At 38.4% G+C, this 21,187-nt stretch overlaps 1 protein-coding gene across 3 annotated transcripts in view; it reads right to left on the bottom strand.

Annotated features, from left to right (window-relative positions):
• Positions 1-21,187, bottom strand: part of LIMCH1 (LIM and calponin homology domains 1) — a 172,910-nt gene that overhangs the window by 37,875 nt on the left and 113,848 nt on the right. For 2 of the 3 annotated variants that reach the window (XM_083860854.1, XM_083860856.1), the window contains 10 exons: positions 19,602-19,851; positions 18,667-18,939; positions 13,354-13,644; positions 11,831-12,085; positions 10,192-10,536; positions 9,179-9,508; positions 8,391-8,624; positions 7,195-7,440; positions 6,003-6,038; positions 1,277-1,403 (listed from right to left, as the gene is read on the bottom strand). In XM_083860854.1, the coding sequence (XP_083716980.1) occupies positions 1,277-1,403; positions 6,003-6,038; positions 7,195-7,440; positions 8,391-8,624; positions 9,179-9,508; positions 10,192-10,536; positions 11,831-12,085; positions 13,354-13,644; positions 18,667-18,939; positions 19,602-19,851 (2,387 nt within the window). The remainder of the gene's footprint in view (positions 1-1,276; positions 1,404-6,002; positions 6,039-7,194; positions 7,441-8,390; positions 8,625-9,178; positions 9,509-10,191; positions 10,537-11,830; positions 12,086-13,353; positions 13,645-18,666; positions 18,940-19,601; positions 19,852-21,187) is intronic. The other variant, XM_083860855.1, reaches the window with a different exon arrangement.

The raw sequence follows: 21,187 nt of genomic DNA, 5'->3' as shown, positions 1-21,187 counted from the left end.
TTCCACTATTGTCTATTGTTTGGAAATTAGTTTTTCATTAGCAAATTTTCTAACATAAGCCTTCCTCCTCTTTTCATAATTAAAAACCAGATATCTTTATCTTTTCCAGTTCTGATGCTTTAGAATAACAATAATTTTAAAAAGCCATGAAACTGCTAACTGTTGGCAAATTTATAGCATAGGCATCTAAAATATCAGACCATGACACATGTCTCTATAAAGCCCTCAGAATGCCAAGGACATTCTAATAAAGGCATTTTCAGTACCTCTTCAGAACTTTTAGTTCATGGTAGAAGGTGCTGAGGGCCTGGAAAATGTAGGAACTTTAGCTCAGAGGATTTTCAATTCAAAGCATAGTTCCAAAACTTCTTAAATGCTTTTGGATTTATTCTTATCTCTGCTGGGAAATGATGGCTTCCCACACATAAAGACCTTTCAGCTCAAGTCCTTCCTTGTTCTACTATAAAAAGTCATTTCTTAGCTGCATATACAATTTGTTTTTAACTTTTCCCTAAATTTTCTACCAAAAACTTCTCTGAGGTGTTTCACAGCAGCTTTCCCTGTACTGAGAAACTACCATACTTGAAGAGATGTGTTTTATTGTGTTTTGGGTTTTTTTAAATTAAAAAAAAAATCCCAAATTCCTCATTTAAAATCAGTCTTTAGGAATGAACAGAACTGAAACTAAAACTTACTTGCAGATCATGTTTTTCTGTCCTTGCTAATTTGCTGCAGACAATGCCAAATGCCTGGACAGCTAACACAAAATACATCAAGGAAAGAGGGTTTGGAAAGGCCTTGTAAACCAAGCAGGGTGTAGCTAACATGAAGTGCCATTTGTTTGCTTGGATGAGATGGAAAACATTTAACATTTTCTGTATCTATGCAAATTTACTAAAGAAAAGGCTGACCTATTTATTCCTTGTCCTACTTAGTCTTGTATTTTGTCACTTTGGACATTTACTAATTAGAAAAGTTAGAGAAGTCAGCAGTTAGAAGTTGTTCTACCATTTTTTTTACCTAATCACAGTTTCTTTACATATTTTTTTAAAAAGTAAAATACCTGGTGATCAGAGGGACTGGAAGATATTGTATTCTTTGATTTACATCAAATTATGAAGTTCTATGCTTTTAGCAACAATCCACTGAGGAAATAAAAGCTCTCCTGATTATTTAAAGCACTTGAGAGCAAGTGCAGATTTAGCAGGTTGTCCTGTTTTTGCCTAGCTAGCTGGCCTCAGTGCCTGCCAGCATTGCACACATGTTGTATACTCACATCTTGCCATCTGGTCTCGTCCTCTTTCAGCTGGTTGTGTATATTCTGCAGCTTCTCATGGCGAGCTTTGCTATGAGGCTGAGCCACAGCTTCTTCTTCACATCTCATGTCAAACATACTCACACTCCTAAACAAGGGGAAAATAACAACAGGCCCAGTCTTAATTCGAGGTTTATATTCCTTCAGCTTGTAAGAGCTGAAGCCACATGAGGGTGCTACAGCAGAATCAGACACTGCTCCATTACAAAGCTCCCAAAAGCAGCAGTCGCCAAGACAGGCTTGTTAGCATTCCTATGGCTCCCACACAGTACTTCAGGCATTACACTCCACTTCCCATAGTCAACCACACTGTTAGTCGACCACCAGTTTTTCTCTCACTAAGAAGCACTACTAACTTTACACTTCCATCAATAGATCTTATTGTCTCACTCAGGACATTTTAGTTTCTGAAGATTTGTATCCAATGGGTTTTCAAGATCACTTCGATTAACACCACAGACAGAAGTTTCTATTTCAGGGTAAAAGAAGGCTTGACAAATCCATCAAGGGCAGCATGGCTAGCTAAATGCTATTGCTACAAACCCAGAGAAGTAGGCTCAGTACAAACTACATGGTACTTTCTCCTCTCCCCTGTCCTTCCCTCCCTGTCTTGAAGAAATCCAATGCTACCAGCACCAACTTATTAATACAGCTAACCTAGCAAGGAAAAGATGACGTCCAGAACAACAAAAAAGTTTTTTTCTATTTATGTCTGACCTTTAGGAAAGGTTAAAGGAAAAAAAAATGGTTTGATGTTATAAATCTCTTTATATTATATAAAGATCCTCACACAAAGATAACATGCTTACTGCTCCACCTCTACTACCTATTATTAGTAAAACATGACCTCAATTGTGCCATTCAAAGCAAAAGGAAACTTAAAAGAAAGCCATGCAATTCCACATGAAGTGATTTCACAGCCCGTCCTCAAATGATCACCTGCAGCTTTACGTAAGCCAATAGCCAACTAGCAGGAGAAGCACCCAGTGAAGATAAAATTGTAGGCAACTGCGTCCACAGTAATCAAAGTGAATAGTCATGGAAAGCTCTGCATATATTTAGGAGCCAGCATTTATATTCAGGCAAGCAGACAGGAATGCCACTCTCAAGGGAAAACTTGAAAGGTCTGGACAGTGTATGGAAAAGGACATGCACAGATTCCATCCTGCTAAGCAGGTATTTATCCAGAAATGAAGAACAGAATAAACATCCTATTGCCTTTAAGCATGAACAGTGAAGTTAACATATTACTGTGCTTCATCCCTTAAACAGAGTGCTGAGGGTTACACTAATTTGGGTTTTTCTGTGGGTAGTTTAACAGCTGCATTGTTCAGGATTGGATTGGAACACTCCTAAGTCACAGAATCTTAAGAGATGGCAAGTGTTGTTGTTTTTTAAAACTTAAATATCAGTCATATTTGGCAGACTGGTGAGGAAGGTTAAGAGATGCATAACTTGCAATAAAGTCACTCCTTATTTAGCCACTCTTGGTTTATTCCAGTTTATGAGCTTTTGCAATTCACACTAGGAAAGCCTTTAGTGTTCAGTATTAGATACCTTGTGACTATTGGGTCAAACTGGTTGTGTAGCTCCTCTCTTGTACTCTTTCCTCATGTCCAAAGAATTTTTCATTCACATACAGTAGGAGAAAAGGTAAGACCTCAAATGGTGGTTTCTGGTCCTAGTAGAATGCATGAGTACACACTCTCTGCCATTTGGGATGGAAGAATCTTGACTTTCTAGCAGGAGTACCTACATTCCCTAATGTAAGTCTAATGTATGTTCCCTGAATTCATGCAGGTCTCATAGGGTGCAGAAAGCCAGCGACAGGTTTTATAACTATTAACAGTGCAGTAAAAATGGTTCTGTGAAAAGGGCTTTAGCCTTGGCCAGGAGTCAAGCTCAAAATACACTACAAGCCCAGATGCACCTTCTACTCCACCAGTCACCTCCTGCTGCTGGGCCTTCATTGTCATGGATAAACAACTGGGTAGATTCAAACTTCAACCCTGCAGCAACATGTTTTTCCATACCAGTATCTTCCCAAGACAGCAATCTGAAGGAGTTCCATCTCAAAGCACTGTACTCCACTCTGACCAACATGTAGTAATCATTAAGGAGAAAAACCTTTCCTGAGTACAGGGACAAGGCCAACTGAAAGGTCTACATCAGCTTCTCTGCCTGACAAGTTCATCCTTAGAGAAGAATCAAAAAGGCCTAAACTCTGAGCTTCTAACAAAAGACACTTTTCACTATGAGTCTTACATAATTTTGTCCTACTTCTGTCTTGTATAATCTACCAATGGCTCCAGACAATCACTAACACCTCCATGAACAGAACTAGATTTACTCCTTCCTTCAAGCACATGCTGGGCCAGCAGGCATATAGCACACAAGTAGACAGGGAATATGTAACTGCACCAAATTCAAGTTCATTATCTTTCTGCCATTAGCACAGCTCCAGAGGTTGTATACAAACTCTGTCCTGAAGCAAGAGGCCTTTCTGCTGACCAGTGTACCAGACCTGTCATTCTAACAATGACCTGGGAAAAAGCACTGTGCAGATACAACAGTGTACTTGGGATGCTAGGATTTTCAAGCTACACTGCTTTGTTATCACAAATTACAGTTGTTCTTGTCAGCGATATCATGAAGCAATTTCTTTTTTAACAGGTCTACATAAATTTTGGATTAAAAAAATTTGGAAGGACTTCAGTGTTTAGATTCATTAATTTAAAAGTGAGAGATAAGGTAAAAACCTTTTTATGAGAATATGCTAACAATCCTTATGTAAGGCATTTATTATGTGGCCGCATTACCATTTTACAGTCATACTAAGACTTAAGAAACTCCAACAAAACATAAAAAGGGACAGACTGGCTCAAGATCAGACTGTAGTAAAGAAATACTCAAAAATCTCAGCTCACTGTGAGCCTAAACTCACACTGGATTATCACAGTACCACCAGAATTCCCTCCCTCCCTCTTTGGGAGATGGGAATGGGCCTGATCAGCAGCAACACACTAGGTATTACCTTTTCTGGACCCTGAGACAGACCAGGGCTAATGACAATATCTAGTTTTCCTCTAACTAGCAAAGGGAACTTTGACAGTCTAAATAAAAGGGTCCTTAGTTTTGCGGCTAGAATAAAGAGCATCTAGTCTAAGACTGAATTCAAGTTACAGTTTTCAATGGGAACTTGACAAACATTTTAAAAGTATTTTAAATGTCAGTTCAATTTATTTTTCCTACTTAAAAGCCAAGTTTTATTAGAGTCTTCATAAATACTTTGTCTTCAGAAGGGAAAATACAGTCTTACTTTTATAAGAACTTAAAAGACAATATAGGAAAATAGTTGCTCTGTAAACTGTAGCACATCTGGAAAGGATGACAATGAGGTTTGAACATTAATTGTTTTGCTTTTTAAAACAAAATCGGAATCAGTATGGAATAAGCAATATGATTTATTGATTGTTGCTACTCTCACATTATGCCACCAAGCCCATTGCAACACCTCTTTGAAGGCATCTCCATGTACCTTCTCTCATGACTGTATTTCATACAGACATGCATAGATTAAAAAAATCAATCATATAAGTAGGCTTATGTGGAATGTCCCCATTGTTAAGTATAGCACTTCTATATTATATTGTTCTTTTTATCTCATCTCTTAACTTGACCTGACAGATTCCTTCTGCTTCAAGATGATCATGTTTGCTCTGTAGTCAGAGAACAGAGGCTTTGATCAGCATAAAGGTATTACAGAACTCGTAAAGAACACTCAGTCCATGATTCTAAGCTTTATCATTAGAGGAAAGGGTGAAAATTGCACAGGAGTCTCTGTGTATACTCATTATAAAATCACCCCAACTCTCCATACTGTTTCTATTTTGGGATTTAATCTGGGAGACAGAGAAGGTCATGTGCATTTCTGTGAACGGAAGGACATTAAGGATATTATTACGTGAGTAGTTCCCAACTATTTCTCTTCTAAATAGCTAATACTTCCAAAGAGCTTTTCAAATGACATTGCATACTATTTGTACTAAAGTTTGTATGTATACATAAACAATTAAAATTTTTGAGTGTAATAAATGTGAATTCTACTCCTTCTAGGAAAAGTGATGCATGGAGGTGAAGAGCTTAAAAATTGAAATTTAGTACATTATTAAATTAAACCTAACCTGGAAGGGACTGAATATAAAGTTTTTAAAAGAGAATAAAGGCTCAGCCAAAAATGTATCTTCCTGGTTATTATTCTGAAGATCACAGTGATATTATTTTGCTTTGGGATTTATTTATTTATTCCTGTTCCTTTTTATATTTCAATTTTTTCTTCAACACCCAGATTCAACCCAACTCTCTTTACCTGTAGCTGATTAGAGGCAATGGAAATTCAGAAGAAAATCAAGGCAAAATAAAAGAAAAAAAGAGGAAGCAATACTTTAAGCAACAACTGGACATTAGTATTACACTTAGTTTTTATGGGCTTTTATATAGAAATTATTTTGAACTTCAATGTAAGCCATATTGCATTCCATTTTTCAGTGCTGTCTGAAAAATTTATTTGCCAAACCGCTGCAAAATAATAATGATGCATCAACTGCATTTTAAATTAGTAGAGAGATGGGAAAGCATGCAGTGTAAGTTGTTTAAAACAGAATCTTGTGAACACAAGACAACTTACTCTGCGTCATCAGACACAGCAGTTCTGGGGCCGAATCTACAAGACCAAATATAAAATTAGATTGTGGATAAATACATTAAGTAGTAATTGCAACTGGACCCATATTATTTGCACAACTGTCACTTCTATTAGTAAAGCTGACCAAAATAGAACCATACTGTTCAGGGATTATGCATTCATCAAGCAAGACTTACCTGATCATCCAGAGGTCAAACTACATGAGAACACCACCCATCCCTCCTTAAACACATACTTATGCCCCACATTATAAAAATCTGCTGAAGTATACCTAAAATATGTGTAGAAAATAGTTATTAAAAATAGACAATGTCTTAGCATTTACATCGTGCTATACATGCAATGAATGGAGACAAAACTTAACAGTTACATTCCACAGCAGTGCTTAGTACCACTGTTACTGAAGCATGAAAGAGACAAATATTATAGTCAGAAAGCGAGTCACAGGGTTTCCTTTTTCTTATTGTTTTTGGGGATATATTTTTTTACTTTGATTTTTTTAGTTTGGAGGGGTTTTTTGTTTGTTTGTTTTTGTTGGTTTTGGGTTTTTCGTTTGTTTTGTTTTTTCTTTAGTTTGCTTTGGTTTTTTTTTGTTTTGTTTTGTTTTTTTGGTTGGTTGATTGGCTGGTTTGAAGTTTTTTATTGTTTTGTTTGCTTTTTGGTTGCTTTTTTTTTTTTTTTTTTTAGTTGGTTTTGGTTTTCCTTCCTCAGGGTTGGGGAGCATTGCTGAAAAAAGTTGCCAATAATACACAAACCAGCAGCATTCACTAAAGTTACAGTCTTGTTTAGAGCTATGCAAACCACATATGTATATGTGTGATTTATCATAAAAGAGCATCAAGTGGAAAAGTCAATACCACAACATTTCTAATCATGGGAGAAATAGAATAAGCATCTCTCAATGAGCAAAGTCCATTTTAGCATCTCCTCTTCATAAACTTTTCTTGCAATTGAACATATATCTGTAATCAAACATCCCTTTCAATTAAATATTTTTAAAATTCAAAATAAAATGCATTACACAACTGTTCTTTTAGTTTCTAAAATGTGTATTACTGGCATACAGTACAGTGTTTTAGTCTGGACTGAAAACACACCAGGCAATGCACAATCTGAACTCTGAAGTGTGCACACAGGGGTGTACAAGCTGCGTGATTCACACCAGAAAGCTCACGTTTGCAGATGCTCATCCTTGGATGAAAGTGTTTCCATTTTGGTTTCCTCAGGAACCTCCTGAAGCTTAGATGTTTGACCAGGGTGGACTTCATTGTGGCCATCTTCAGCCACTTGGACACTGCTAATAATCTCATCTTGTCCTCTGAGTGGGAGACTGTCCTCCTCCCCTTGCCGCTGTTCTTGAGATGGTTCTATTGCAGGTTTTCCAGAGGTATTAGTGTAGCCTTGTGGACATTTTTCAGGCCTGAGTGGGCCAAAGGTAGTAGTGCAAAGGGATGGATTAAGCAACATTTCAAAAATAACACATACATAATGAAAAGCATAACTATCAGTAAACAAAAAACCAGCCCCTACAAACCCAAGTGGCTGACACAGAACAAGCTAAGTGAGACAGGAGCAAAACCCGTAATTTTAGGAGTCAAATGCTTGTACCATTCTTTTAAGTCAGAAAATAAACTGTCTGGAACACCATTGAAAATTAAAGTATTAAGTCTTTTCAACACCCAGCCACTGTTGAACTCTATGGTAGATGACAGGTTTGTTTTCTCCTGGCTGAGATGATGTAAGCTAGTTTTTCATCCATGTCTGTACAGTTGCATACATATCCTTCTCCTCAAGTACTCTGAAGAAGCTGATGAGTAAGAACCTTGCCATTTTTGCTTGCATGTGGCTCAACCACCAAATGATAACTCTCTTCAAAGGCTTCAACATACACACAGCCTCAAATATCTGAACAAAGTTGTGTAGAAAGACACTGAGCACAATCAGGAAGATCTAAGGATCTCTACATTTCCTGTTAGGAAGTCACTGGCACTAGTTAAGCCATAGACAATCATCTAACCTACTACATCTAGCATCTTCATTTCTAGCTGGAAACATTTATAATGATTACCACATATTTAACCAGAAACCTCTGCAAATACAATGCAAATGTAATTGCTACATAGATCTGTTTCCGCATGTTGTTGGAATTTTGCATCTGGTAGAGCTGTGCTCTGAGACTCCACATGGCTCTTCTAAAAGGGCCAGAAACCTTCTACTGCCTTCTATTGAGCAGAAAGAATTAGCAGAGAACCGAGGACAAGTATGAAAATAACCACTACTGGGCCACCAGCAAATTTCCTGATACAGAGATCTTGACAAACATCCCACAGGGCTAGCTAAAAGGGACAAAGAAAAACACAACTTTCTTACCTCGTGGTTTTCTTTTCAAGTTCTGTAGCTGTGCCCTGCTTATTCTGCTGCTTTGAAAATGGCATGGGAAGGAACTGTTTAACACTGGGCCCAGGCTGTTTAAGAAAAGTTCTGGTTCTTCTGGCTAACATGTCATCTCTTTGTGGGTCTGGAAATTTCATGTTGTTTTCTGTTCCATCACTCTGCAGCTGAGGGATTTCAAGCTGTCCTTGGCTCTCTTCTTGTGTGACAGTACTGCTCAGAGAGACAAGTGACACTGTTCCATGATAATGCTCACTTCTACAGCAAGTGGCTGCTCAGGGAATGTGAGGTACTGTTATTCAAAACGAAGTTGAGAATGATGGACAACTAGGCAAACTAGGCATCTTCAGCCACAGCACAGGGAGTAAGAGGAAATTATGTTGAACCCCACACTTATGTAGGTGATTTGTTAGAAGATGGGAATTGCTTACAAATCTATGTGACAACTTACTCACAGGGAAGCTGGCGTAAAAATCTAGACAAAGCACCATGATTTGCAAAAGAAATTCCCCCAAAAGAAAAAGACTATTCTCATGCTGAGCAGCAATTAACAACTGAAGTACTTCAATATTATGAAAGAAAACAGGCTGTTTTATATTCATAGGATACATTCCTATATGTAGTTTTACAAAACAGAACACATGCCATGATGAATGAGTAAAACACATCTTTAAAGCCCATGTAAAGAACGAGACAACATTGCTGACTGATCCAAGCTAACGCCACACACAAACCAGGCTCAGAGGGATCTGCTTCTGTTCTCTGACCTTTCTCCTTTCTGCAGAATCTTCAAATCCTTTTCACGAGCTACAGCCTCTTCTTGCTGCTGCTGCTGCAGCAGATAAGGAGCTACTGAGAGGGGAGGACAATTTACGGGAATGGAGCTTGTGGTACGCCTCGGAAAAGTTCCCAACCTTCTAACCAACATATCATCTCTCTCAATATCTGGCAAATTCCTGTGCTCACATTCTTCCTTGGTGCTTTCTTCCTGTTTGCTCAAACTCCATGGGGTTTGTTCCTCAGAGATGACATCAGAAGGTGGTACAGGTGAGGGAATTCTGCAAGAGTCATCTGTACCTGACTTGACTCCTCCCTCACTAGTGATGAGAATGAGAGGAGGAGTGAGACAGACAAAGGCACTCTCAGGTCAAATGAAAGATAAGAAAAGGAGTAATCTAACTCAGATTGCAAATGTTTTATAAACACACAAACTTAACCGAATGAATAGCTTGCTAAAAGCATTCATTAAAAATTCTTGCTGCAGCCACAGACTAAGTGATTAAAGAAACATCGAAGAAATATAATGTTAATGTTAATGACCTAGATAATTCTTCTCCAGATAAATGCCAGAAAGACGGAGCAGCAGCACACCATCTTCAAAAAGAGAGTAAATACATTAGGTTTGAAAAAAACATTTTTTGAAGATCAGTAAGGCCAGCAAGCTGAATGATAAATTCCTAATGTGCTGGAAGCAGGCAGAACAAAGCTGCTGGAATTCAAGCTGCAGAAAAATCATGAATGATAGTTCAGCCTCTGAGATACCAGTGACTTCACCGCCCATCAGAAATTTTGAGCAAGGGTTTGGAAGACCTGTGCACAGCGTTTTGCACAATCCTAAACATGTTAAGATATTGTGAAGTCATCAGATGCCTTCTGAACAAGGCCGTGCATGTCAACAGCTCTTGGGTTTATGCTGCAGTTCACTCCCATGCAGATGAGCATCTGGCAAGAACAGGTCTCATTTACAGCTCAGCAGCACTTCCTAAACCACACCAAATACCTGGATTCATTTTCTGGCTGAGATACTTCACTGGTGTGTTCAGCAGACCCAAGACTGACAACAGTGGTTGAAGGAGAGCTTTCAACACCAGAGAGACTCCCCACACTGTCTTTCTTGCTTTCCTCTTCTGTTCCACTCTTGGATGAAGCTCTGCCAATAACCAGCTTGTCCCATTTCTGTTGATCAATCTCAGTTACTGGCCCAAAATGCACAAACTTCTGTTTGGGGCTACCAGATTTTTTGTTTGCTCTGGTTTTGCGGACAGCAAAATCATCATGGGCTACCGCTTTCACCGTGGTATCAGCTGGTGGCAGAGTGTTGCTGGAACATCTGAAATCTTCTTCACTGGTCATAATGAGGAATAAAAGAATGCCCCCAACATGAGACCCTCAGAACAAAACAAATTAAATGCTCTTAAAGGTTTTGAAGGGGTTTTATTTTAAAATTCGAGGACACAGGTATAAACAGCTGTGGTATACTGAGTCCCAAGTGACATATAAAATGCAAAGGTCCTGCAGACCTGTGGGGAAAACTCGGGGAGTACATCCATAGAAGCACCTCGTAAGGGCAAGGAATGTAGCATATGGCCTGTTCCAAACTCAGTTCTTCATCCTATCAAAGCCACATTTTCCTTATCTGCTCACATATATCCAGGCCACACACTGTATTTGACTATATGGCACTAGAACTCACTTTGAAATGAGGGAGTTACATGAGACCACTACCAAGGGCAATTTACTTACCCTAAACCAAGCAGACTGAATCCTGATTTTAATAAATCACCTTAAAAGTAACAAAGAGACTGCTAATATCTTTAGGATGAAAGATTGATTGAGTTTTGATTTATTAGAGCTAAAATTACATACAATAACCACACTGTTAGAAGAGTGCCAGAACAGACAGCCATCCTTAACTGCAAAATGGCATGCACCTAAACAGGAAGGCTAGGAGTTGTTTCCTTTCCTACTGGAGTCACAAATCACCTGCCTGTGTTATAGTCCATCTCCATAGGGAAACAGCTTAGAATAACTGCTTTATACTGGCTCCCTTTGTAGAGGTTTTGTTAACAACAAGAGCATACAAACACCATACAATGAGGCTCCTGAACGCCCCGCTGCAGTGAGAAACAGTGCTGGTGTATTTACACAGCACTGGAGTACAATGCTAATGCTGACGTATCAGCTCAGGTCTCAAAAGAGCACAGAGACATTAATGCAAAGATACTGATCCTCAGGTAATATTCCCAAGGTATAAAACACCCCAAGCCCTAAAGACAGCTTGGTAAGGAGCAATGTACTTGCCAGTGTATTAGCAGTACCACTTGGCACTTTGTGCTGCTCAACTTCAAGCAGCTTTGAAGGAAATTCAGCCACGTGACAAGAGGGACTTTTTTGATATTGCATTAAGAGTATCAAGAAAAGTGACTGTGAAACTACTATAGTGCTCTAAATGATGGAGATACTTTCATTTCATGACAGATAAGCATGTCTGTACAGATTTTTGGACTCCTCCTGAAAACTGAAATAGGTAAGGACTGGTTGTCAACAAGACATCTTCAAGTTTAAAATCACAAGCACACACAGCAGACTGTGGCGAACTAAACATGCTTCCCAATCCTGTCCATAAGCAGAAACCATACCTGGGCTCCCCTGACAGTTTCAGTCTTTTCCAGGTCTCCAGGTCTGCTTTTGTTATAGAGGCATTGACAAAAGGCACATCTTCTTGTAGCTGAGGAAGGATGCTTTGAGATTTCTGTTTTGCCAAATCATCTCTCTCATTATCAAGCTCTTTCACCTGCTGTTCCTCCTCTGACTCGGTCTTCTCACTTTGCAGAAGTGGGTTCTCATTGCTTGTAACTATTTGCCTTACTGATGCCATGTGCACCCGTCTTCTTCTAATTTAATGCACATTCCAGTTCAGCAAGGAAAGATATTTTGAGGAAGCAATTATAAATCAGTGTCAAAAGAAAAGGTTCAGAGCTCAAGAAGATAAAACTGAATTTATAATATTAGTTTCACATTAAATTTAGGAAGTAAACATGGAATGAATCATTTGAAGGTGAAACCTCTCAGCTATGCTAAAACACTCATGCACTACTGAGACCACTTCTTCACTTGAACTTCTATTCCCAGCTCAAGTAAGAAAAATCTTTATGTTATTACTGTATTAAGCATTTCTGCAATAAGCTTTCTCTGAAACAGTTACAAATATCTCATTTGCATATTATTCACACAGTGAATTCGGGTTTTGCTCTCAAACATACTACTGAATTTCTTTGATCTTAAAAGTCATGTCAATAGCATTGGACTATTAAAATTTGGTTAGGTGCTCCTCAGATGTCCTGCCAAATTAGTCATTAGAAAATGTTAATGTAATCAAATTACCAGCAACTGAATGGCACATTTAACATTTGAAAATTGAAAAGAACTCCTAAATATTAGAAAAAGTTTTCTGAACATATAATTTGTTACAGTCAAGGTTCCCTGTAATGTGTATATAGTGGTTTTATCTAGAATCACATCTGTTTGCACAAATAAAACAAATATACTTTTTTCCTGAAAAGGATCTCTACCTAGCAAATATTTGTGTTCAGCAACTTCTTAAAGGTCTGTATCACTGAACTGAAGAAAGAAGAGATTTTCTGAAGGCTGAAGCCTTGTTACCCCTGATCCATTTCCCAAATCAATGCTGCATAACACCCATTACAACCAGGTGCAACATAATTCAGTGCAGTGTAGTTGGCATATATATTCAGTGCCTTAATTAAAGACTCATCTGGTCTGTGTTTTATGCAGGGTATTAAAAGAGCATGAAACAAAAGAAATGCATTAAAAAATATGCACTGAAAGTGATCAGATTAAGAGCTGAGATGTAAAACATATTTTCTAAGTATATTCTCTAATACTCACGCTCATGACCTGTCACATGAGCTTAGATAACAGAAGTGTCGTGCCTTTATTTTATTTACACTCACAGCCAATTAAAACTTGTCCTCATACTCTGAACAAAAAAATTAGTTTGGTTCACTTCATGATAAAGCATTTGCATTTACTTTAACCTGTAAGGTTTTTTGTAGCCAAGACAGCTTTTGTAGCCTATACAGCAATATATCATGGTGAAATTAAGCATTATAATTGAAAGATTAAGACCATGAATGCACACCTTGCATGTTCCTTTTTTTCCATCTGCAATGGCTTTTTAACATCTTCCAGTTTACCTTTCTCTTTACTTGTATAGGATCCAACTAAAAAGGAGTTAAAAGGAACTATGTTTTTGGGCTGATTCATTCTGGCTCTCCGGGTGGCAAAGTCATCCTTTTCTAAATCAGGAAGTCTGCTGGCTGCTTCATCTTCTGAACCAGAATCCTTTCCTTGATAATGTGTCATGAAGGGGTTGTCCTTGCGAAGGATGATGTCTGGGGTGCTTCCGTTGTCTTCACATATTGGCTTTTTACTGACACAGAGTAAAATTAAATAAAGCTCTTGATGCACTAGGGGAGGAGAGGGCAGTGCAGCACTCATGTCCAAGTCAAAAAACAAGCAGAGTTAATCACATATGCTCCAAGCTGCTGTTAGATTACACAAAGCCTAGCTAGAAATAAAACTTATCATATACAAGTAGCAAATCCACAAAGACTTTACTTAAAAAACTTGTAGGAGAAGGGAATACAGATAACCCGATCCCTGATAAGTAACAGCTGTGTTAATTACCCAATACAGCTTCGCGGATGAGTCACAGCTACATCTAATAAAGATAAGTGTGATAAAAAGGAGTGGGTTAGCTAGTGAAGAGAACCATAAAGAAGGAGGAACCTGGGCGAGAGAATTACTGCTGTGAGGTCAGTCTCGGTCTGCAGTCACAGTCTAGCTGGGTAAAAGCCTGCATTCAGAGTCTGCAAACTAATCCCTGCAGCCATAGTTTAGCAGGAGATAAGCAGCAGTCAGAGGCTGCAAGGGAAACCTACAGTAGGAGCTTGCTGCAGCCAGAGTCAGTGAATAGTTGGAGTCAGGATGGCTGAGCTGTAAAGAGGAATAAACCAGGACCTTCTTATGCTGTGATAAACAAGAACTCTGTCTTATTTCTATCCTCTAACAAGAGGGCTGCTGCAACAAAAATCTGCATGTTGCACCTTTACTTATTTTAGCTGGAAGAATGAGCAAGAACAAATTTTAGCATATAAGATGTAGTGGATGTAGTGCCATAACTGGCAGTATTAAACTTTTTGAATGCTTCAAGCAAAGGAAGAAATGTGATACAAATACCTGATCTCTGGCAAATGTTGCTGAGTCCTGAAATATCAGATATTTGTCGTTTTTCTTAACAGCTCTATTAAAAAAAATCCCATCTGAGTAATCACTGAGGCTATCTACCCCAGTATGCTTAATTGCTTTCTTCTCACACGCACCATGATTGATTCTTTTCCCAAATAACCTTTTCCTTTCCCACAGAATAAGCCTTCTATGCCAATGCTGACACACAGTAGCTGCAATGATAGAACACCAGTGATATTGGCATGCTGGAAAACATTGCCACCTGCCTTCGTCAGGAACACAACTGTTATCAACACAGCCTTGCTGTTACTGAAGATTATGACAATAAAGACACTTGACAGCTGGTACCCATAATGATTAAGCTTATTTTAACTTGTAGGGGTCAATACTCTTAGGCAAACTGAAAAGACAGATGGCAGGAGCTAGGCAACTCTCACATTTAAAAATTTAATTGTTTGTATTGGTATTTTAGGAAGTTGGGCAGCAAGGACTGCTCCATGCAGTACTTTTGTAGGCATTTGCTCTGTCATGTAGCACACCTTGCTATACAAAGTGAAATAGAGGGAATCACAAAGGATTAAACAGACTGGCATTAAGAAAGCAAATCTAAATAGCTCAGGGGTTGATCTGAACTTCTCTACTACCTTAAATATAAAGAATGCTTTTTAAAAGCATTTAAAACATTTCAAATCCCTGCAAGCCCACTACATACACCACTTATTTTATGTTCTCAGCTGCTCCACAAGGTTGCTGCAGAAACTTTTGGAGAAGCCATAAACCATCCTTAACAGACCAGCCTGGCTCAGGTTCAAAGGACATACAAAACAATCTGGCTTTGTCTTCTTACGCTGCAAAACACAGGACTTGCTGTTAGTGATGCGGAGAGTATGGTCTCAAATTAGCTAAAGGCAACTTTTTCCTTAGATCTCTCTGAAGGATCAAGATTTCACTTAAGGCAACAGAACAACACTGGACAATAGCATTAAAAATGGGAACTGCTGTCCCTTTTCCTCATGAATATTTGTGTTCACAACTGCTTAAGAAATGCCTAGCTCACCAAGTGATTATTTAGTAAATCTGCTGGATTTTTCAATCTCATGTCCACCAATGCTAGGAAGCTTGAGAGCATCAAATGTAGCATTTCTGAGACCAGTGTTTTTGACAACAAAAAACCCTTGAGTTATAGTACTCAAAAATGCAACTATGAGCCATTGTAATGAGAAATTTACAGCTTTTAGTATGTAACTAGACTTCAGTAATTGGTTTCTAGGTTGAGAATATTTTCCATTCATTTACTATTTTTTCATGGAATCAAAGATTAGCTGTGACATTTTGGGGTCTCCTGAAACAGTTTATGATGGTCTCAAAATTGGTTTTTTAGGTTAGTTTACCACGGAATAGATAGCAAAGACTAAAGAGTAGGTTTAGCTGCAAATTGCTCTTGCACACCCAGCCCCAGCTGTTGCAGAAACAATAAATGGGTCAATGCTGGTACAGTAGCTGCTTCCATAGTGATTGCAGGCATTTGCACTCTCTGAAGCAAGGTCTCATACAGACTTCTGGATCCTAATACTGCATTTTAGAACAATGGAAGGGTTTTGGATCCCTATGCTCTGTCAAGGTAAGAGTTCATGTAATTTTTCAACTAATGTATCATAAACACTTGCTCACATTTCTCTGTTAAATTCTCCTCTCCATCATCTCTTTAAACACACTTAATTATTCTCTTTTTAGGGTGTCTCCATGAATGTGATCCTTACCTTTCATATACAATACAGTAATTAAGAGACAGATGTGCAGGCAATAGGCAAGCAAGGAGGATCACATATCAATAAAACAACATGCAATAGAGACAATTCACTCTTTTGGGAAGGGGAATTACTTTTTGGCATGCATTTGTGTAGCATCTAATTCAGCTAACTAAAGTAGCTCTTTCCTAGATGCTGCTACAGCAATGGAGACAAGCACTTAGACTCCAAACAAAAAATACATTTGCATACAAGTTCGAATCTTTCCTGTTCAGGACTCAGAAAGTCCCCTACTGAGTTTAAGCTTTAGGAACAATTAGATGCCTTGTAGGACTCAAAAGTCACAGTGGGTGCCCTCCAGAGGTCAATAAGTTGAGAGGAAACAGCCTGTAAAAAACTCAAAGGAACTAAACTAAAACTGACAACATCAGGTGAAAAAAAAAAAAAAAAAAAAAAAAAGAGGCTGATATCAGAGAAAGATGAGGGAGTAAGAGGAGTGAAAGAAAAAAAAATCAGAATACAAAACCAAGAGGAACTGAAAATTGCTGAGTGCCATTAGCGCATGGAAAATTGAACTTGATGCCAAGAAGAGAGATAAAATGGAGATATTCAGAGAAGAATAATAAGACATTAAGAAATATGATTAAATGCTCCCCTGTATCCTAAAGTGTCATTACTAAATTCTTCCTTTCTCCTCACCCACTATTCTTCCACTTTCACATACAAAGGATTTTCTTTACAGACTTTTGGCCTCTGTGCCTTTTCTGCTGTGTCTTCCAACAATCCCCAGAAGCAGGCTCCTACTTCATTACTGTGATGCTTGGGTTACAAAACTCTGCTCTTTGACCCTTAGCTGGGACAAAAAACTTTCATCTCCTTCTTCCAGCTGCCAAATTCCACAAGTCGCTTCCACTGAGAGCAAGGAAGAAAAATTACTTGTTATTTCTCCTCCCTTCTCCATAACGCCTGTAAGGACAACAGATTGTCCAAGGAAAGGACCACACATTTGTTCACACATCCTTCCTCTGTGGACATCAAAACAGTAGATCAAGTACAGAGTTGGAAAAGGGTCTCTCAACATGGTGAGCATCCTCCAAATGCAAACAGAGCTATTTGTTAAGCACTGCACTGCTAAACACAAGCAATGACTACATTTTACTACGTATTACTACATTACTACCATTAATACTACAGCCTTGGACTCAGAATAGGATTATGCTAATACCCCTCTGGTTTATGGATTCTCAATTGACTAGCACAGTAAATGAGGCTGAAGAACTAATTTATGCCAGATAGCTTCTCATCATTAGTACTGGGCTTTGTCAAAAGTAATACTCCACAACCAGATATAAATACTGGTTCAGTACAGCTCAACAACAGTGAAGTAGACCTGAGAAGAGGACATGTGACAGCATATATTCTGACAATTTCATCTGCATATGGCACATCACACTTCACACCAGCTTCACTGCCTCTATGAATAAACTGTACCAAATACGAGCTACATTTCTTCCTACTACATTTCAAAGCCCAGACTATAGACCAGCATCTGCTAAACTACTCACAGTTAGGATTTCACCCCACAACCCAAAATGAAATGTTTTGCCCAGAAGGACATTTGGACGCTTACCCTTTAGTCAAACCATTTTGATAGTTTATAAGTGCCTAATCTTCTGACATGTTAGCTAAAACTCTACTTTGCAGGCCATCCCCATGAGTAGAAGAGATTGAGATGATAGAAAGGCATGGGCTGTGAACCTAGCCATCATTCAGCTCCCAAGTTAAAGAAATATCCAAATTTAACAATATCAAAAAATAAATAACACAGGTAATAAGTGAATAACTACATATATTCCATTCTAAAGTCAGTCAAATTATGTCTGCTGAACTATGCCTCCATAGTTTAACTGGTACATGTGTTAACAAGCACCATGCTTTTATAGTTCCTGCCATTAAAAATAAATGTATAATTTATTAACAGAGCGAAAAATATCAACCACCTAAAAAGTTTGGTTCAGTAAACTAAATCCACCAGCAATAAGTAATATAAATTTCCGAAACTTAGACTAGGCATTTTATTGTTAATTTATATATTTTATAGATTTATATTTTGTATTTCTAGGTTTCTATATTCTGTATTTTTATTAAATACAAGAAAGCATTAAGTGGAAGGTGACAAATAGCATGTGTAGTAGTTTTCTTGGACTCTGTTTACATTATGCTATAAGACAATACAATTTCTCAACACAAATGCAGTTAGCATCATACAGCTCTGCAATCCACAGCTGCCACATCACAAGCTTTTTTCAGACCAAGACCTTCACTAGCAATTGTGAGTGCTGAGCAGACGGGATTTTTGTTAGGAGATGTGAAATTGCAGTGTATGGAGGAAGCCCACACTTCAGCCAATCCTATAATTGTGAAGCGTGCATGAGTTCCCACACCACTGGGCTAACCTGCCATAGCGCTGGGCTGCTGACATGACCTTAATACCAGCTTGTTCCAGTCTTCTTAACTTTCTCATCTCTTCCACATCTTTCCCTTTGGGTGCTGGTGTTTCTTTTGCACTACATGAAGGAGACTGGTCTGTGGAGTTTTCTTCACTTTGAACCACACCTAATTGATTTTTAAGAGAGCTTGCTTCAGGAGCCATGGAGCCCACTTTCTCCTTTTCACACAGTCCTGATGTTTCATTCAGTTCTTCTTCTATGGTTTCAGGGTGGGGTTTGCTATTGAATTATACAAGGTAGTTTAATGTAGGCTGTGCCTAAAACATGCACACTTATAAGCACATTTTGCTGAAATCAAGATGCCAAAGGATGAATTCTGATGAATAATCAGGAAGATAATTATGCTCTTTAAAGGAAGTTGCTTCTTAGTCCAAATCAAAAGTGACATATTAGTTGACAAAACCAACATGCAGTCACACGCGGAGTCACAGTTAAAACCATATTGGTGTATTAAATACAACATACAAATAAATTTATTTTACAAAAAAAAAATCACAAAAATATTATCTATTTTGATTAAATATATAGAACAGTACTTTTAAGTATCATTTGTCAGTAATTGTCTTGAGAACTGAAACAGATTGTCCAGAACAGTTTTTTCCAGCCTTGGGTTTGAGTCAACATCCACATTACTTACATTAACCAATATCTTGTCAAACACAATCTATACATTGCATGGTATGGAAAATAATGACATCACAACAATGATTTTCCACTTGTTGCTTTTCTACTAGCTTCACCAATTGCTAAAAACTACTTATCAGTACCACACCAGCACGAGATTTATTACAGTATCTTACACCTTGTGAAAAGAATGAGAATTGGGCAAGTGTTAAAGCATCATCACTGAGGAAAGGGGAAGGTGGACAGGCCAGTCTTACCTGAAAGGTTTGTCTCCCAGTGGTGAAGTTGCTGTGCTCCAGCTCTTTCGGTATTCCTCTCGTTCAGCTTTCTTTTTCCGAAGTGGGGCAGGTACATAGAAAGTCTGATTACTCTTGTTTGGGAGGTACTGGTTAAAAGGCACAGCTGATTTAGGTTCACCGTGTGAGGTCCGCCTCGCCAACATATCATCTTTTTTCACATCTGGCATCTTTCTGTGTGGCAGGTCAGTTTCCGAGTCACTTCCTCTCCCTAGTGAGGAAGGAAAAAAAATCCTTTTCATTTTCACTTTCATCCAGTTGTTTGGATTATTTTTAAACTACAAACCAAAAGACACCACCAAAAAATTACATTTAGCCACTTTTACCTGCATTTATATTTTAAAATCAGTCACTGCAGGTAATAGCCATAGCATCTACACAGACAGTAAACTCTTTTCCACCATTCCCTGAAAAATTTATCTTCAGTCATAGAAGTTTTCCTAAAGCCCAGATGACTCCTAGTTGTACATAAGGGCATGTCTGACCTGATTCACAGTCTTGAACCTAGACTAATATGTGCCTAGCTTAAGCACAGCAAAAAAAGGTTCCATGTTGTATAGCTACAGAATGGCAGGAATATGTGTATGTTTCCACACACATTGACACAGCAATTTGAACACAGACAACATCAGCTTCAGTCAAGACCTGAGTGAGAACAGCAGCAGCTGCTATGAACTGGAGGGCTCAATGGTCTCCAGTCTCACTGGCTGCCTAGTCAATCAGTCTAGCACACTGCAAAATAGACAGAGACTTGATACCCAGATGGAAAGGTGCAAGGAGAGAGGGAAGTGATCTCAGGATTTAGATGTTAGATCAGTACAGTGAAGAAGTAAAGTGGCAGAGAAAAATTGAGAGTTGGAGAGAGTAAGATATGAGGTTAGCAGAGCTGAGTGACCACTTGATTTTGTTCAAATAAACTAAGCTTCCTGATATTTATAACCCATTTAAGACACTGAAACTTAGCCAAGTTTCTAACTTGAAACTCAAATTGTAGGAGAAACACCTCAAAGAGCATTTGCAGTGCGGAACTGCTCTCATACCCATTTTGGAAGCCACTTCATAGACATTCACTGCATTTCTTGCACCATTCTGAGCCTTTTAAAATAATTCACAAAGAAGTTATGCAAATAGTTTTCTCCCAGCAATGTAACTTTATCACAGGCCCTGGTTTGAAGAGTGAAATAGAGTTGTGTTCAGCCATTTGTCCCATCAGCATTTGTATGTCCTCCTAGCTTTGGAGAGTTGGATAGCTCTGGTCCTTGGCCCCTCTGCAGCACTTGCATATGCAATTAGCTGTTCCCCTTTTTAGGGTGAAGGGAAGCCACTCAGATTGTGTCCTCTTGTTAAATCAAAACTATAGTAAATTACCAGCTAATTCAATGTGGCACGTACTGAACAACTGAAAACAATGAAGTCATAAAAATCACAAGTAGCTTGTGTATAATTCAAAGTGGGGGAAGAAAAAGAGGTCTAAATATGCTAGGAATGTTATTTGCAAAAAGCTTTTGCAGTTATTCATGATTTGCTTGGAGAGAGACGAAGAAGAG

The sequence above is a fragment of the Zosterops lateralis genome, assembly GCF_965231275.1.
Source record: "Zosterops lateralis genome assembly, chromosome: 5".
NCBI classification, from domain to species: Eukaryota; Metazoa; Chordata; class Aves; order Passeriformes; family Zosteropidae; genus Zosterops; species Zosterops lateralis.
Note: the sequence above shows the minus strand (reverse complement) of the source record. Positions and strands in the feature narration are given on the sequence as shown.